The 17,555-nt window shown below is 47.9% G+C and overlaps 2 protein-coding genes across 6 annotated transcripts; one reads left to right on the forward strand and one right to left on the reverse strand.

The window, feature by feature from the left end:
- The first annotated feature begins 10,279 nt into the window (after window positions 1–10,279).
- LOC125520056 (O-fucosyltransferase 7-like) lies at window positions 10,280–14,730 on the forward strand. 5 transcript variants are annotated; one of them, XM_048684847.1, is made up of 12 exons: window positions 10,280–10,837; window positions 10,933–11,010; window positions 11,125–11,224; window positions 11,322–11,389; window positions 12,392–12,480; window positions 12,559–12,739; window positions 12,852–12,980; window positions 13,081–13,214; window positions 13,319–13,532; window positions 13,619–13,803; window positions 13,889–13,984; window positions 14,072–14,730. In XM_048684847.1, the coding sequence occupies exons 1-12, from the start codon at window positions 10,667–10,669 to the stop codon at window positions 14,211–14,213; spliced, it is 1,587 nt and encodes a 528-aa protein (XP_048540804.1). In that variant the 5' UTR covers window positions 10,280–10,666; the 3' UTR covers window positions 14,214–14,730. The 5 variants fall into 5 exon arrangements, with proteins under 5 accessions (XP_048540804.1, XP_048540805.1, XP_048540806.1 ...); XM_048684848.1 differs by having other exon boundaries at window positions 10,936–11,010; XM_048684849.1 differs by lacking the exons at window positions 11,125–11,224; window positions 11,322–11,389 and having other exon boundaries at window positions 10,281–10,837.
- A 905-nt stretch (window positions 14,731–15,635) lies between these two features.
- LOC125524443 (26.2 kDa heat shock protein, mitochondrial-like) lies at window positions 15,636–16,547 on the reverse strand. Its single transcript, XM_048689497.1, has one exon. The coding sequence runs from the start codon at window positions 16,231–16,233 to the stop codon at window positions 15,676–15,678; it is 558 nt and encodes a 185-aa protein (XP_048545454.1). The 5' UTR covers window positions 16,234–16,547; the 3' UTR covers window positions 15,636–15,675.
- Between the last annotated feature and the right edge of the window lie 1,008 nt (window positions 16,548–17,555).

Consider the following 17,555-nt stretch of genomic DNA (forward strand, 5'->3'; position numbering starts at 1 on the left):
GCTCTACAGGTGTCTCCAAAGGTACATGTTGGGTTGGCGTATTTCGAGATTAGGATTTGTCACTCCGATTGTCGGAGAGTTATCTCTGGGCCCTCTCGGTAATACACATCACATAAGCCTTGCAAGCATTGCAACTAATGAGTTAGTTGTGAGATGATGTATTACGGAACGAGTAAAGAGACTTGACGGTAACGAGATTGAACTAGGTATTAAGATACCGACGATCGAATCTCGGGCAAGTAACATACCGATGACAAAGGAAACAACGTATGTTGTTATGCGGTCTGACCGATAAAGATCTTCGTAGAATATGTAGGAGCCAATATGAGCATCCAGGTTCCGCTATTGGTTATTGACCGGAGACGTGTCTCGGTCATGTCTACATTGTTCTCGAACCCGTAGGGTCCGCACGCTTAAGGTTTCGATGACAGTTATATTATGAGTTTATGAGTTTTGATGTACTGAAGGAGTTTGGAGTCCCGGATGGGATCGGGGACATGACGAGGAGTCTTGAAATGGTCGAGACATAAAGATTGATATATTGGAAGCCTACATTTGGATATCGGAAGTGTTTCGGGTGAAATCGGGATTTTACCGGAGTACCGGGAGGTTACCGGAACCCCCCGGGAGGTATATGGGCCTTAGTGGGCCTTAGTGGAAGAGAGGAGAGGTGGCCAGGGCTGGGCCGCGCGCCCCTCCCCCCTAGTCCGAATAGGACAAGGAGAGGGGGGCGGCGCCCCCCCCCCTTCCTTCTCTCTCCCCTCTTTCCCCCCTCCCGAATCCTATTCCAACTAGGAAAGGGGGGGAATCCTACTCCCGGAGGAAGTAGGACTCCTCCTGGCGCGCCCTCTCCTGGCCGGCCGCACCCTCCCCTTTGATCCTTTATATACGGAGGCAGGGGGCACCCCTAGAGACACAAGTTGATCCACGTGATCATATTCTTAGCCGTGTGCGGTGCCCCCTTCCACCATAATCCTTAATAATATTGTAGCGGTGCTTAGGCGAAGCCCTGCGACGGTAGTACATCAAGATCGTCACCACGCCGTCGTGCTGACGGAACTCTTCCCCAACACTTTGCTGGATCGGAGTCCGGGGATCGTCATCGAGCTGAACGTGTGCTAGAACTCAGAGGTGCCGTAGTTTCGGTGCTTGATCGGTCGGGCCGTGAAGACGTACGACTACATTAACCACGTTGTGCTAACGCTTCCGTTGTCGATCTACAAGGGTACGTAGATCACACTCTCCCCTCTCGTTGCTATGCATCACCATGATCTTGCATGTGCGTAGGAAATTTTTGAAATTACTACGTTACCCAACAGTGGCATCCGAGCCTAGGTTTTATGTGTTTATGTTATTTGCACGAGTAGAACACAAGTGAGTTGTGGGCGATATAAGTCATACTGCTTACCAGCATGTCATACTTTGGTTCGGCGGTATTGTTGGACGAAGCGGCCCGGACCGACATTACGCGTACGCTTACGCGAGACCGGTTCTCCCGACGTGCTTTGCACAAAGGTGGCTAGCGGGTGACAGTTTCTCCAACTTTAGTTGAACCGAGTGTGGCTACGCCTGGTCCTTGCGAAGGTTAAAACAGCACCAACTTGACAAACTATCGTTGTGGTTTTGATGCGTATGTAAGATTGGTTCTTGCTTAAGCCCGTAGCAGCCACGTAAAACTTGCAACAACAAAGTAGAGGACGTCTAACTTGTTTTTGCAGGGCATGTTGCGATGTGATATGGTCAAGACATGATGCTAAATTTTATTGTATGAGATGATCATGTTTTGTAACCGAGTTATCGGCAACTGGCAGGAGCCATATGGTTGTCGCTTTATTGTATGCAATGCAATCGCGCTGTAATGCTTTACTTTATCACTAAGCGGTAGCGATAGTCGTGGAAGCATAAGATTGGCGAGACGACAACGATGCTACGATGGAGATCAAGGTGTCGCGCCGGTGACGATGGTGATCATGACGGTGCTTCGAAGATGGAGATCACAAGCACAAGATGATGATGACCATATCATATCACTTATATTGATTGCATGTGATGTTTATCTTTTATGCATCTTATCTTGCTTCGATTGACGGTAGCATTATAAGATGATCTCTCACTAATTATCAAGAAGTGTTCTCCCTGAGTAAGCACCGTTGCGAAAGTTCTTCGTGCTGAGACACCATGTGATGATCGAGTGTGATAGGCTCTACGTTCAAATACAACAGGTGCAAAACAGTTGCACACGCGGAATACTCAGGTTATACTTGACGAGCCAAGCATATACAAATATGGCCTCGAAACACGGAGACCGAAAGGTCGAGCGTAAATCATATAGTAGATATGATCAACATAGCGATGTTCACCAATGAAACTACTCCATCTCACGTGATGATCGGACATGGTTTAGCTGATTTGGATCACGTGGTCACTTAGAGGATTAGAGGGATGTCTATCTAAGTGGAGTTCTTAAGTAATATGATTAATTGAACTTTAATTTATCATGAACTTAGTCCTGGTAGTATTAGCATATCTATGTTGTAAATCAATAGCTCACGTTGTTGTTTTCATATGTTTATTTTGATATATTCCTAGAGAAAATTGTGTTGAAAGATGTTAGTAGCAATGATGCGGATTGGATCCGTGATCTGAGGTTTATCCTCATTGCTGCACACAAGAATTATGTCCTTGATGCACCGCTAGGTGACGGACCTATTGCAGGAGCAGATGCAGACGTTATGAACGTTTGGCTAGCTCAATATGATAACTACTTGATAGTTTAGTGCACCATGCTTAATGGCTTAGAATCGGGACTTCAAAGACGTTTTGAACGTCATGGACCATATGAGATGTTTCAGGAGTTGAAGTTAATATTTCAAGCAAATACCCGAGTTGAGAGATATGAAGTCTCCAACAAGTTCTATAGCTAAAAGATGGAGGAGAATCGCTCAACTAGTGAGCATGTGCTCAGATTGTCTAGGTACTACAATCGCTTGAATCAAGTGGGAGTTAATCTTCCAGTTAAGATAGTGATTGACAGAATTCTCTAGTCACCATCACCAAGTTAGTAAAACTTCGTGATGAACTATAATATGCAAGGGATAACGGAAACAACTCCCAAGCTCTTCGTGATGCTGAAATCAACGAAGGTAGAAATCAAGAAAAATATCAAGTGTTGATGGTTGACAAGACCACTAGTTTCCACAAAAGGGCAAAGGGAAGAAGGGGAACTTCAAGAAGAACGGCAAGCAAGTTGCTGCTCAAGTGAAGAAGCCCAAGTCTGATCCTAAGCCTGAGACTAAGTACTTCTACTGCAAAGGGACTGGTCACTGGAAGTGGAACTGCCCCAAGTATTTGGCGGATAAGAAGGATGGCAAGGTAAACAAAGGTATATTAGATATACGTGTTATTGATATGTACTTTACTAGTGTTTATAGCAACCCCTCGACATTTGATACTGGTTCAGTTGCTAAGAGTAGTAACTCAAAACGGGAGTTGCAGAATAAACAGAAACTAGTAAAGGGTGAGGTGATGATGTGTGTTGGAAGTAGTTCCAAGATTGATATGATCATCATCGCACACTCCCTGTACTTTCGAGATTAGTGTTGAAACTAAATAAGTGTTATTTGGTGTTTGGGTTGAGCATGAATATGATTTGATCATGTTTATTGCAATACGGTTATTCATTAAAGTCATAGAATAATTGTTGTTCTGTTTACATGAATAAAACCTTCGATGGTCATACACCCAATGAAAATAGTTCGTTGGATCTCGATCGTAGTGTTACACATATTCATAATATTGAAGCCAAAAGATGCAAAGTTAATAATGATAGTGCAACTTATTTGTGACACTACCGTTTAGGTCATATCGGTGTAAAGCGCATGAAGAAACTCCATACTGATGGACTTTTGGAACCACTTGATTATGAATCACTTGGTACTTGCGAACCATGCCTCATGGGCAAGATGACTAAGACTCCGTTCTCCGGAACAATGGAGCGAGCAACAAACTTGATTGAAAATAATACATACTGATGTATGCAGTTCAATGAGTGTTGAGGCTCGCGGCGGGTATCGTTATTTTCTGACCTTCACAGATGATTTGAGCAGATATGAGTATATCTACTTGATGAAACATAAGTCTGAAACATTTGAAAAGTTCAAATAATTTCAGGGTGAAGTAGAAAATCATCGTGACAAGAAAATAAGGTTTCTACGATCTGATCGCGGAGACAAATATTTGAGTTACGAGTTTGATATTCAATTAAAATATTGTGGAATAGTTTCACAAACTCATGCCACCTGGAACACCACAGCTGGTGTGTCCGATCGTCATAACCGTACTTTATTGGATATAGTGCAATCTATGATGTCTCTTACCGATCTACCACTATCGTTTTGGGGTTATGCATTAGAGACAGCTACATTCACGTTAAAAAGGGCACCATCTAAATCCGTTGAGATGACACAATCTGAATTATGGTTTGGCAAGAAACCAAAGTTGTCGTTTCTTAAAGTTTTGGGTTGTGATGCTTATGTGAAAAAGTTTCATCCTAATAAGCTCAAACCCAAATCAGAGAAATATGTCTTCATAGGATACCCAAAGGAGACTCTTGGTACACCTTCTATCACAGATCCGAAGGCAAGACATTCGTTGCTAAGAATGGATCCTTTCTAGAGAAGGAGTTTCTCTCGAAAGAAGTGAGTGGGAGGAAAGTAGAAAACTTGATAAGGTAATTGTACCTTCTCCCTTATTGGAAAGTAGTTCATCACAGAAATCTGTTCTTGTGACTAATACACCAATTAGTGAGGAAGCTAATGATGATGATCATGTAACTTCAGATCAAGTTACTACCGAATCTCGTAGGTAAACCAGAGTGAGATCCGCACCCGAGTGGTACGGTGATCCTGTTCTGGAAGTCATGTTACTAGACCATGACGAACTTGCGAACTATGAGGAAGCGATGATGAGCCCAGATTCCGCGAAATGGTTTGAGACCATGAAATCTGAGATATGATTCATGTATGAGAACAAAGTATGGACTTTGATGGATTTGACCGATGATCGGCAAGCCATAGAAAATAAATGGATCTTCAAGAGGAAGACGGACGCTGATAGTAGTGTTACTATCTACAAAGTTAGACTTGTCGAAAAAGGTTTTTGACAAAGTTCAAGGTGTTGACTACGATGAAATTTTCTCACTCGTAGCGATACTTAAGTCTGTCCAAATCATGTTAGCAATTGCCGTATTTTTATGAAATCTGGCAAATGGATAAACAAAACTACATTCCTTAATGAATTTAAAGAAGAGTTGTATATGATGCAACCAGAAGGTTTTGTCAATCCTAAAGGTGCTAACAAAATATGCAAGCTCCAGCGATCCATCTATGGACTGGTGCAAGCATCTCGGAGTTTGAATATACGCTTTGATAAGTTGATCAAAGCATATAGTTTTATATAGACTTGCGGTGAAGCCTGTATTTAGAAGAAAGTGAGTGGGAGCACTACAACATTTCTGATAAGTATATGTGAGTGACATATTGTTGATCAGAAATAATGTAGAATTATTCTGTAAAGCATAAAGAAGTGTTTGAAAGGAGTTTTTCAAAGAAAGACCTCGGTGAAGCTGCTTACATATTGAGGATCAAGATCTATAGAGATAGATCAAGACGCTTGATAAGTTTTTTCAATGAGTACATACATTGACAAGATTTTGAAGTAGTTCAAAATGGAACAGTCAAAAAGAATTCTTGCCTGTGTTACAAGGTGTGAAATTGAGTAAGACTCAAAGCCCGACCACGGCAGAAGATAGAAAGAGAATGAAAGTCATTCCCTATGCCTCAGCCATAGGTTCTATAAAGTATGCCATGCTGTGTACCAGATCTATTGTATACCCTACACTGTGTTAAGCAAGGGAGTACAATAGTGATCTAAGAGTAGATCACTGGACATTGGTCAAAATTATTCTTAGTGGAATAAGGAAATATTTCTCGATTATGGAGGTGACAAAAGGTTCGTTGTAAAAAGTTACGTCGATGCAAGTTTTGACACAGATCTAGATGACTCTAAGTCTCGATCTAGATACATATTGAAAGTGGGAGCAATTAGCTAGAGTAGCTCCGTGCAGAGCATTGTAGACATAGAATTCGTAAAATACTTACTGATCTGTATGTGACAGACCCGTTGACAAAAATTATCTCACAAGCAAAACATGATCACACCTTAGTACTCTTTGGGTGTTAATCACATAAATGATGTGAACTAGATTATTAACTCTAGTAAACCCTTTGGGTATAGGTCACATGACGATGTGAACTATGGGTGTTAATCACATGGTGATGTGAACTCTTAGTGTTGAATCACATGGCGATGTGAACTAGATTATTGACTCTAGTGCAAGTGGGAGACTGAAGGAAATATGCCCTAGAGGCAATAATAAAGTTATTATTTATTTCCTTATATCATGATAAATGTTTATTATTCATGCTAGAATTGTATTAACCGGAAACATAATACATGTGTGAATACATAGACAAACAGAGTGTCACTAGTATGCCTCTACTTGACTAGCTCGTTAATCAAAGATGGTTATGTTTCCTAACCATAAACAAAAAGAGTTGTTATTTGATTAACGGGATCACATCATTAGAAGAATGATGTGATTGACATGACCGATTCCATTAGCTTAGCACCCGATCGTTTAGTATGTTGCTATTGCTTTCTTCATGACTTATACATGTCCCTATGACTATGAGATTATGCAACTCCCGTTTGCCGGAGGAACACTTTGTGTGCTACCAAACGTCACAACGTAACTGGGTGATTATAAAGGAGCTCTGCAGGTGTCTCCAAAGGTACATGTTGGGTTGGCGTATTTCGAGATTAGGATTTGTCACTCCGATTATCGGAGAGGTATCTCTGGGCCCTCTCGGTAATACACATCACATAAGCCTTGCAAGCATTGCAACTAATGAGTTAGTTGTGAGATGATGTATTACGGAACGAGTAAAGAGACTTGCCGGTAACGAGATTGAACTAGGTATTAAGATACCGATGATCGAATCTCGGGCAAGTAACATACCGATGACAAAGGGAACAACGTATGTTCTTATGCGGTCTGACCGATAAAGATCTTCGTAGAATATGTAGGAGCCAATATGAGCATCCAGGTTCCGCTATTGGTTATTGACTGGAGACGTGTCTCGGTCATGTCTACATTGTTCTCGAACCCGTAGGGTCCGCACGCTTAAGGTTTCGATGACAGTTATATTATGAGTTTATGAGTTTTGATGTACCGAAGGAGTTCGGAGTCCCGAATGGGATCGGGGACATGACGAGGAGTCTCGAAATGGTCGAGACATAAAGATTGATATATTGGAAGCCTACATTTGGATATCAGAAGTGTTCCGGGTGAAATCGGGATTTTACCGGAGTACCGGGAGGTTACCGGAACCCCCCGGGAGGTATATGGGCCTTAGTGGGCCTTAGTGGAAGAGAGGAGAGGTGGCCAGGGCTGGGCCGCACGCCCCTCCCCCTATTCCGAATTGGACAAGGAGAGGGGGGCGGCGCCCCCCTTCCTTCTCTCTCTCCTCTTTCCCCCCTCCCGAATCCTATTCCAACTAGGAAAGGGGGGGGGGAATCCTACTCCCGGAGGGAGTAGGACTCCTCCTGGCGCGCCCTCTCCTGGCCGGCCGCACCCCCCTTTGATCCTTTATATACGGAGGCAGGGGGCACCCCTAGAGACACAAGTTGATCCACGTGAGCATATTCTTAGCCGTGTGCGGTGCCCCCTTTCACCATAATCCTCGATAATATTGTAGCGGTGCTTAGGCGAAGCCCTGCGACGGTAGTACATCAAGATTGTCACCACGCCGTCGTGCTGAAGGAACTCTTCCCCGACACTTTGCTGGATCGGAGTCCGGGGATCGTCATCGAGCTGAACGTGTGCTAGAACTCGGAGGTGCCGTAGTTTCGGTGCTTGATCGGTCGGGCCGTGAAGACGTACGACTACATCAACCACGCTGTGCTAACGCTTCCGTTGTCGATCTACAAGGGTACATAGATCACACTCTCCCCTCTCGTTGCTATGAATCACCATGATCTTGCATGTGCGTAGGAATTTTTTTGAAATTACTACGTTACCCAACAGCCTCCTCCATGTTAAGCTTCTTCATTTGAAGCTCCAAATATATCTTCATTTGCTCCTCCTTTCCTTGGTGCTTCCTCTCCTCCCTCACTTCCTTTTGATTCCTCATGTCGTGTGAAGTTTCTTGCAAGGTGATAGATGCCACATCACGCTTCTCGTTCCGAGTTGGTCTTGCCCCTCGGCCTCTTGAGCACACCTCCATTCCCAGCCACGGTAGTCGGCCCTCCTTTCTTCTTTAGAGTGGCATATTGGTTTTTGAACTTGGGACAATCTTTGACGAGAGACCAACAACGGGTTGGCGGGGGTGGCCGGCGCAATCACGATGCCATCCGACGACGTGGAGAATCGGGTCTGTGCATGTTGCCACGATGCATGAAAACCGGGCGTCTCTGGTGTCATGGAGGAGCTCGGCGACTGGTATTGCGTCTCGACGGGGAAATGGCCAAGTACAACGAGGTGTGGTCTCTTAGAGAGATCGTCACCAATGCTGCCTTCTCTAAGGCCCGCCACCCTCTCTCCCTGCCCACGTCATCGTTGGCCGTAGACGCGCTGCGCATGACGTAGGAAGAAACAAAGAGGATCATCCGTGAGCGTCAGGTGGCTGCCGGGAAGCCTTGCCGCGACGCCGCGCCCTTACATCGCCCGAAGCCCGATGACGATGACTCCGATTACGGCTCCGGCGACGATGACAGAGGAGACGCCGGCCAGCCCGACACGGCCTCCGAGGTCACCATCAAATATAGGGTAATGTAGGGTTGGGTTTTTAGTGGCCTGCGCGTCTTCATGGCCCGCACACCGCATCTCGCCTATCATCCTTATGTCTCCATTTAAACGCTAGGCACATATATATTCTTGCAACTGGGCACCTGTTTCAAAAGGCACACCAGAACAAGCGGACTGTTGCAGACCCATCAGGAGGGAACCGTGAGTGAGGGCAACGACGACAACACGACCTTTGCCAATGGTGGCCTCCCCGACCACGGCGAGGCGACCTTGGCGGCCAGGCCCGAGCAGTCACCGTCGAAGCCACCCCAGGTGCCGACAGGAAGAGCCACGCTGCCTCTGCCGCGGGCGTGATCCCGACCGGAGGTCCTCGTCACCGACGGCAAAAGTGGGCGCAGGACCAGCGTCACGACACCGTCGGATTGGCCTCGCGTAGCGGAAGCTGCTCGTGCCCGCCGGGACATGCGGCCGCACGCCAATGAGTTTCTACAGCAATGGCAGAGTTGCAAAACGGCGATAGCAATGACGACGGTGCTGCTGCGACATCCTTTTATTACAAAAATTTATGCAACATCATCCATGTTGCAAAAGTTCTTTTAGCAACACCATCTCTGTTGCAAAAAGGTGAAGCTGAAAAAAAAGAATTCTGCAACACAACCTCCGTTACAATAGAGGCGGTTGAAGTTCCTCCACGTTCGTGCTCCGACGCTACGTGAGAGGGTGCCGCGCTTGCACGCCTGCTCCTTGCGCCATTCCTCCACCAGTGGGGGAGGGAGGAGCTCCCGTTCTCCGCGTCGTTGCAGCGCTTGCGAGACGGATCACCGTCAAGTCCGCCGCGACCGCCGAGCCTTCCTTGGCCACCCCTCTCGTCGCCCGCACACGACATTTCCTCTTGCCTCAGGTGGCTCAACTCGCTGGAAAACGACGCTGGAGCTCGCTATATTTGTTGCTGGAGTAAAAGAAATGCGGCAGAGGAGGATGTGAACCCTACAACGCCCCGGTGCCGGCATATATTATGGAATCGGGGGCGGTTTAAGCCCCCCCCCCCCCCCCTAAAGATTTTAGGGGCCGGACCATTTTTACCAGACCTGGTTCGGCTTTTTTTTACCGTCTTGTAAATCTGCTGGAGAAAGCGTTCCGACGAGGTTTTACTGTATCTGCTAGAGTTGCTGTGACCCTCTAAAAAAACCAGTCCAAGGAAAACCGACATAAACATTTGCACCTCCAAACAAAGACAATTTGGAGACACGATCACTTTACCATCAATTTTAGCACCACATCCACTACGCCGAAACTAATTAAAAGCCTCCATGAAACCACGCCGAAAAGCACCGATAACGAACCGGTTTAATCGCCGCAAAACCACCGCGACCCGTCCGTACACTACACACGCCCCGCCCACTCCCCTCCCCCCTCCCCGCCCCTGGCACGAACCACGCTGCGGTTTAAGACGGGCAGGGCAGGTGGCGAGTGCCATTGCCATCCGCCGCTCTCCGTCCCGTCCCGTCTCCAACAAAACCCCCGCCCCTCCGCCTCGGAAGCGCTCCCCCTTTCCCTCCGCCCGGCGCGGCCCCCGTTTTACCGCGGCCAGCAGGCATCGTCGGCCCCGCACGCAAGCGCCTCCCGGGGAGCGACCAAAAAGCCAGCGCGCCACGGCCTGACCTGACGGCCCACCTCGCTCCATCTGGGGCGGGCAGCGCGGAAAACAGAACCGAACCACGCGCGCCGACTACCTCGCTGCGGCGCCAAGCAAAGCGCGACGGCACGGGGCCGGGGCTTTCTGGGAGGTCGGCGGATGAGATGGCGCTGCGGCGCAAGGGGAGGTCGGCGGGGCGGCGGGCGGCGGTGAGGTGGTGGCTGCTCTCCCTCCTCGGGGCCGGCGCCGCCGTCACCGCCGCGGCCGCGCTGCTCGCCGTCGCGCTCCACGTCTCCGCGTCCGCCACGTCCGGCTCGCCCTACCGCCTGGCCAAGGTACGCGCGACTTCCGGGTCTCTCTGTGGCCCTTCCGTCTCTCAGATTGAAACTCTCTGGGGTGTGCTAACGGATCGCCGCCGCCGCCGCCGCAGCAGCCGCGGGAGGCCGAGGAGCTGCGCTGGGAGCAGGAGTTCGCGCCGCCGCAGCTCGCCTCGCCGCACGCGCGGAAGGTGATTCCCTCGCCGTGCGCCGCCCGATGGCGCGTCTCTTACCGTTGTGCCAGTATATTTTATCCTGTTACATGGGAGCCCGTGACATTGGGGATTAATCTCTAGATTTGACAGCTGGACGGCGCGGCCGAGGACGCGCCGGAGAAGAGGCTGTGGCTGCCGGCCCCGTCGCGCCGGTTCGTGCCCTGCGTCTCGCCGTCGCTCGAGTACAGACGTACGCGCACTGGCACTTAAATCTAGCGGTAGAATCTCGCCCGCCCGGCGCACATTCTCGGTAGGCCGTTCTGATTCTGGTCGGCCTGTTTTTCCAGGTCCGGAGGCATCGAGGGGGTACCTGCTCGTACACACCAATGGCGGGCTCAACCAGATGCGCGCCGGGGTGAGTCATTGGTTCGTCCTGGTAAAAAATTCCCTAGTTGCCGTGGCATAGGAATAATGGTCCAGTTTGCATTAGATATGCTTGACTTACGTGGTGGGAAGCTGGAAACTAGCGTGCGTGCATGTGGGATGTTTGATCAGAGTTGACGGTTTTGTAGCATTTCATCATCAGCTTTGTGGGCAGTGTTTCGGTGCTGTATTCAATGCGTACTGGTGGTTCTGGTGCTAGTGTAGACACCCGACTTCAGTGGGCAGTGTTTTGGTGCTTCATCCCCATCTAGCGATATGCCTGCATAAGCTTGAACTGGCGGCTGTGAAACTAAACTGGCTGCTGCGCGCAGTTCTCCAGTTATTGCCCAACCGAGTTATCGGTGGAATAGACATGAATGGCTCAACTGCACTCAGGATAAAGTCCTGAGTATGATTGGGGGGTGCATGCTGTCTCTGCACTCTTCTGAATTTCTTGTCCTAGTGTGCCATTGAGTGTCGCAGTCATTTTCTTTGCCATGATAAATGTTGATTATTTGAATGTGCCATTGTCATATTTGTGCCATCACTTCAGTCACTATCTTGTACGTTTCATTTATAGCATCCAAGACAGCTGTATATACTTGTGACAAGAAAGGTGCCTGATTTGTTAGGTGATACCAAAAGTGAATACGTTCTCTTTGAGCATACATCCCTTGAGAGAACGAACATCAACTCCTGCAAAGTCCTTTTGAGTTTGATCCGTTAACAGAATTTGCTAGTTTTGTTTAGGCGGGCTTGAACATATCCTTTTGCATGTTAGAGGTTTTTCCTATTCTTAGGAATGTCTTAACAAAAGCGTGATGTGACTTGATAAAGATAGGAAAGATGAAGCATATGTTCATTGTTTTGTCTTCTGTCTTGTGTATACATGTCCCTGATTACCAATCAATCATAATCATGAGAAGCTTCACTTTAAATGCAAGCTCCCACACACTTCCAATTTTTCACTGATTTGTTCTTATTTTTATGGCAGATCAGTGATATGGTAGCAGTTGCACGAATACTCAAGGCTACACTTATAATCCCAGAACTTGATAAGAAATCGTTTTGGCTCGACAAAAGGTGGACACTGCATGGTTGTTTTTGCTCTGAGCCTTAACTGATCAAACTGACACAACCATTTTTCATTTCTCAACACAGCAACTTTTCGGATGTCTTCGACGAAGAACACTTTATACGTTATTTGGCAAACGATGTGATAATTGAGAAAAAGTTGCCAAAGGAATTGGTGAAAGCACCAAAATCTGTTAGGTACTTCAAGAGTTGGTCTGGAGTAGATTATTATCAGGATGAGATTTCTCCACTATGGGAGCACCGTCAGGTTTGGATTCCACAACTACTGCCCTTTTGTGGCTGCGTACTAATCAACCGTAAGCAGTAGTTACTGGATGCAAGTATTTGGAACTGTTATTCTGATCAAAGATTTGTATCAGGTTATTCGAGCTGCTAAATCGGATTCTCGCCTTGCAAACAACTTCCTCCCTCCTGATATTCAAAAACTTCGCTGCCGGACCTTTTTCCAGGCACTTAGATTTGCTCCCCCAATCGAAGCTTTAGGCAATGTAAATCCTTCTCTAAAGTCCATCACGGGAAAAATATAACATTATAGTTCGAACTTCTAATGTATAAATGTATTGACAAATAATATCAACCAATTTTCAGCTTTTGGTGGAGAGGATGAAAGCATTTGGACCATATATTGCTTTGCATTTACGCTATGAGAAGGATATGCTTGCTTTTAGTGGGTGTACGTATGGTCTGTCAGAGACCGAATCAGAGGAGCTTGCAATGATCAGGCAAGGCCTTTAAAATAGATTTGTTAGTCATTGCATTGTCTTTACTTTCTTGGTTTTAGAACTCTATAGTATTATGTGACTTACTTCTTCACCTATTTTTACAGAGGAAACACAACCTACTGGAAGGTGAAAGACATTGATCCATTAGAACAAAGATCACATGGTCATTGTCCCCTGACGCCAAAGGAGGTTGGAATGTTTCTTTCTGCCCTAGGATATCCATCAAGCACCCCAGTTTACATAGCTGCAGGGGAGATATATGGAGGTGAATCTCATATGGTCGATTTGCAATCCCGATTCCCAATTCTGATGAACAAGGTATGAACACTGCCATTTTGTTTTTCCTAGTGTTTGACAACATGACTTTTGTTTGTTCAGCATATTGTGTCTTCTCCATTTTGCAGGAGAAACTGGCCTCTGCTGAAGAACTGCGACCGTTCAGCCAATACGCTTCTCAAATGGCAGCTTTGGATTACATCGTTTCAGTAGAAAGTGATGTATTTATTCCATCATATTCTGGGAACATGGCACGGGCTGTTGCCGGTCATCGGCGTTTCCATGGCCACAGGAAAACAATCAGTCCTGACAGGTGAAACAACAACTAGCACTTGTCTATAAAGCTGCTGCGTCACCCTTCCCTTCTTCTCGGTCTCATATTTTTTTTCTGTCCTCAGGAAAGCATTAGTTCATTTGTTTGACAAAGTTGACAGTGGATTACTCGATGAAGGCAAAAAGCTATCGCAAAAGATAATAGAAATGCACCAGAAGAGGTACTGAACTGGGCATGAGAGCCAAAGGACCCTTTGCTATATTTTTAACTGTTTGTATTTCTTATGCTGTTCTTCATCTGTCTTCAGACAAGGTTCTCCTCGGAAACGGAAAGGTCCCGTGTCCGGGACGAGGGGCAGCGATAGGTTTCGGTCAGAGGAGGCATTTTACGAGAACCCTCTTCCTGATTGCCTTTGTCAATCGAATGACGATTCTATTGTCAGCATATAACCACGATCATGGAGTTAACCGGTCTTCGCCGCCCCTGCCCCCTGGCGACCATTCCCAGGTACATAGAGGAAAGGGAGGTGCATACTGATAAAGTTCCACAGCATTAGAGCTTCTGCTTAGCTGACATTACGGTCCAACGATTCGTTGGCACACACGGCCCGGCTCTCTTCCGCAGAACAAGTTGCCAATGCACCAAAGATGTTCGGAGCAGCTGTACAGCGGTTTAGATGTAACTGCAGTTTGTAAGCATGGGTATAATTATTACCTCTTGTAAGTATAGGACTAATAAAGAGCAGAGGATAGTTTCTGTTGAAACATCTCAACGCTAGTAGTATCTCACCTGAGATAGTTTCTGTTGATCTGACATCACACGATGGCAGCATGAGGATGAGTATGTTCAGAACACGGCTGTGCAGGGCTTTAGATGTAGCTGCATTTGTAAGCCTCTTGTGTAGGTAAAACCAATACAAATAGAATAAGAGGAATAGGTGAGACATGCTGAATTCCTAGCTGGGTATTTCTGAATGAAAGTTTGAGCTTGGAGGAGCAGTGCACTGGAAAACATTGCACCAACATTGAGTTTCCGATTTCTTTGTTACAAGTGCACACCAGAATGTGCTAAATTTTTGTGTCATGTGTCTTGACAGTTACAATCATGTTCTGTTTGTCACCATGAAAATCACGAAGGAGCTGATAAACAAACGCCCATCTCATATGGCTGTTTACACAAGAAGAGTACAACTACCTACAAAAAGTAACACAGAGGATAGACACACGAATTTCAATGAGTCCGTTCACTACTAACTCAGTTCATCACGTCAGACTTGAGGGAATCAACCAAGTTCATGGCTAATTTCACCATCAAATAAGTTAATCAAGCCAAGCTGGAGTAAATCAGAAATTCCATGACCAGTTTCACCAAAGTAGTTCAGTTCATCACGTGCAAGTTTGAGGAAATCAACAAAGTTCATGACCACTTTCACCACCAAATCAGTTCATGTGCAAAGCTTGAGGTAATCAACAAAGTTCATGACCATCCCTAAAAACAAAGTTCATCAACAATTTCACCACCAAAATCAGTTCATCACGTCAAACATGAGGAAATCAACAAAGTACCATGACCAATTTCACCACCAATGCAGTTCAGTTCATCATGTGCAAGCTTGAGGTAATCAACAAAGTTCATGACCATCCCTCGAAAAAAGAAGTTCATCACCAATTTCACCACCAAAATCAATTCATCACGTCAAACATGAGAAATCAACAAAGCTTCATGACCAATTTCACCACCAAAGAGTTCATCATACTCCCTCCGTCCGGAAATACTTGTCCTCAAAATGGTTGTATCTAGACTTATTTTAGTTGTAGATACATTCATTTTATCCTTTTTAAGACAAATATTTACGGATGGAGGGAGTACGAACAGAGTTCCCGACCAATTTCACCACCAGTCGATCAGAACTCAGAAACCACGATCCAAGACGATAGACGAAGCAAAACAAGGCAGAAAGACACCAAACGTCACCACACCAACAAGGCATCTCTCATCCTCTCGCGCCGGCCATCCTCCATGAACACTACCACTACCACTACTAGACTCGATCCGTCTTCCATCAGTACTACTACCACTACGACTACTCGACTCGCCTCCATACTCGATCGTCACCTGGAACACGTCCATGCGCTCCTCCTCCTTCAGTTTGGGCACGGTCACCTTCAGCACGAAGTTCTTCATCTCGGCCTTGATCTTGTCCATCTTGTACTCGCCAGCGGGCATCTCGATGCGGTGACTGTACCTTGACAGCGCGGGGTTGCTGTCGCCTTTCCGGTGCGCCTTCTCGCCCCCGCCCTTGATCACCAGGATGTTCCGCTCCGCCCACACCTTCACGCGTTCCTTCCCGAGCCCCAGCATCAGCACCGTCAGGTACACCGCGTCTTCGTCGTCCTTGTCCACCCACCACCCGCGCCGCGGCGCCCCTGCCGCGGAGGAGAGGCCGGGCGGGGCGGCACCGTCCTCCATCAGAGCGTACAGACGGTCCACGCATCCCGGGATGCCTACCGGGGCGAGCACGTCTGCGGAATCTGTTAGAGTGTGGACTCGGTCTGCCCTCACCTCCCACGATCAAGGCCACGATCATCTCCTCGTCGCAGATGTTGTAGCGCCAGCAACTCTATATGTACCCCCCTCCATGTACTCTCAATACAAGGAATGAAAACACTCTATTAATCTCCATGGTATCAGATATTCGATCCTCTTCCGCAAACACACGCTCGCCATGACCAACTCCGGCGAACTAACCACCCAAGACGGCGGCCAGCCAACCACCCAAGACGGCGGCCAGCCAATCCTTCCCGCTCACGGCGGCCAGCCAACCACCCAAGACGGCGCCTAGCCAATCCTTCCCGTTCCTCCCACCTCCCAGCCGCCTTCTCTCAACTTCAACGACACGATCACGGACATCACCCCCTTTATCCCCATCGTGCTCGATCTTCATAGCCACAACTACTATCATTGACGGCATCTTTTTGAGATACATCTTGGCCGCTGCTCTCTTCTTCACCACATCACCGGCGATGCGTCGCCGGCGCCCCACGACTCCCGCTGGCTCAAGGATGATCTAGCCATCATCCAGTGGCTGTACACGCGCATCTCCACTGAGCTCTTCAACTTGGTGGTCATCGATGGCGCAACTTCTCGCGACATCTGGATCGAGCTCCATCGGTTGTTCCAGGACAACCACGACGCTCGCGTCTCCGCCCTCAACACCGAGCTTCGCACGGTCACCCAGGGAGACCGCCCCGTTGGCGTCTTCTGCCAGTGAATCAAGGCCATCGGCGATGAGTTTCGCGAGCTTGGCGAAGTGGTCGCCGACCGCCCTCTTCTTCACGTGCTCATGGGTGGACTCGACGAGCAATTTGCTCAACAGGCGACTTTGATCCCGCTTCTCCGCTGCCGCGCGCTCTGCTCCACCTCCGGTGGCTGCGGTGCCGCCCCCGCCATCTTCTGCACCACAACCCCCTCCCGGATGGCGCCCCAGCCCCAACTACAAGGGCAAAAACCTGGTGTACCGCCTGCCGAAGCCCGGATCGGCGTCCTCTTCATCGATGCCTGCCCCTGCATCGAATCCTCCTCCACCAGCCGCCGCACCCTCACCTCCGGCTCCTTCGACCTGGCGTCCTCAGCATGATCTGTGGACTAGGCTGGTGCAGGCATGGCCTATGCCCTGGTCCGCTCCCTCGCCATATGGTGCTCCGTCGGCCTACATCGGCAGCTGGGCTCCAGGCCTCCGTCTCTCCACCGGCGCGCCTGGTCTCCTCGGCGCCCGTCCACCACCGCATGCC

This window comes from Triticum urartu, chromosome 7, assembly GCF_003073215.2.
Source record: "Triticum urartu cultivar G1812 chromosome 7, Tu2.1, whole genome shotgun sequence".
Lineage (NCBI taxonomy): Eukaryota > Viridiplantae > Streptophyta > Magnoliopsida > Poales > Poaceae > Triticum > Triticum urartu.

Excerpts from the sequence above, each read along its gene's own strand:
- LOC125520056 (XM_048684847.1), top strand. The coding sequence starts at position 10,667 with ATGGCGCTGCGGCGCAAGGGGAGGTCGGCGGGGCGGCGGGCGGCGGTG. Across the intron at positions 12,740-12,851 it reads CACTATGGGAGCACCGTCAG|GTTATTCGAGCTGCTAAATC; the intron begins GTTTGGATTCCA and ends GATTTGTATCAG. Across the intron at positions 12,981-13,080 it reads CAATCGAAGCTTTAGGCAAT|CTTTTGGTGGAGAGGATGAA; the intron begins GTAAATCCTTCT and ends ACCAATTTTCAG.
- LOC125524443 (XM_048689497.1), bottom strand. The coding sequence starts at position 16,233 with ATGGAGGACGGTGCCGCCCCGCCCGGCCTCTCCTCCGCGGCAGGGGCG.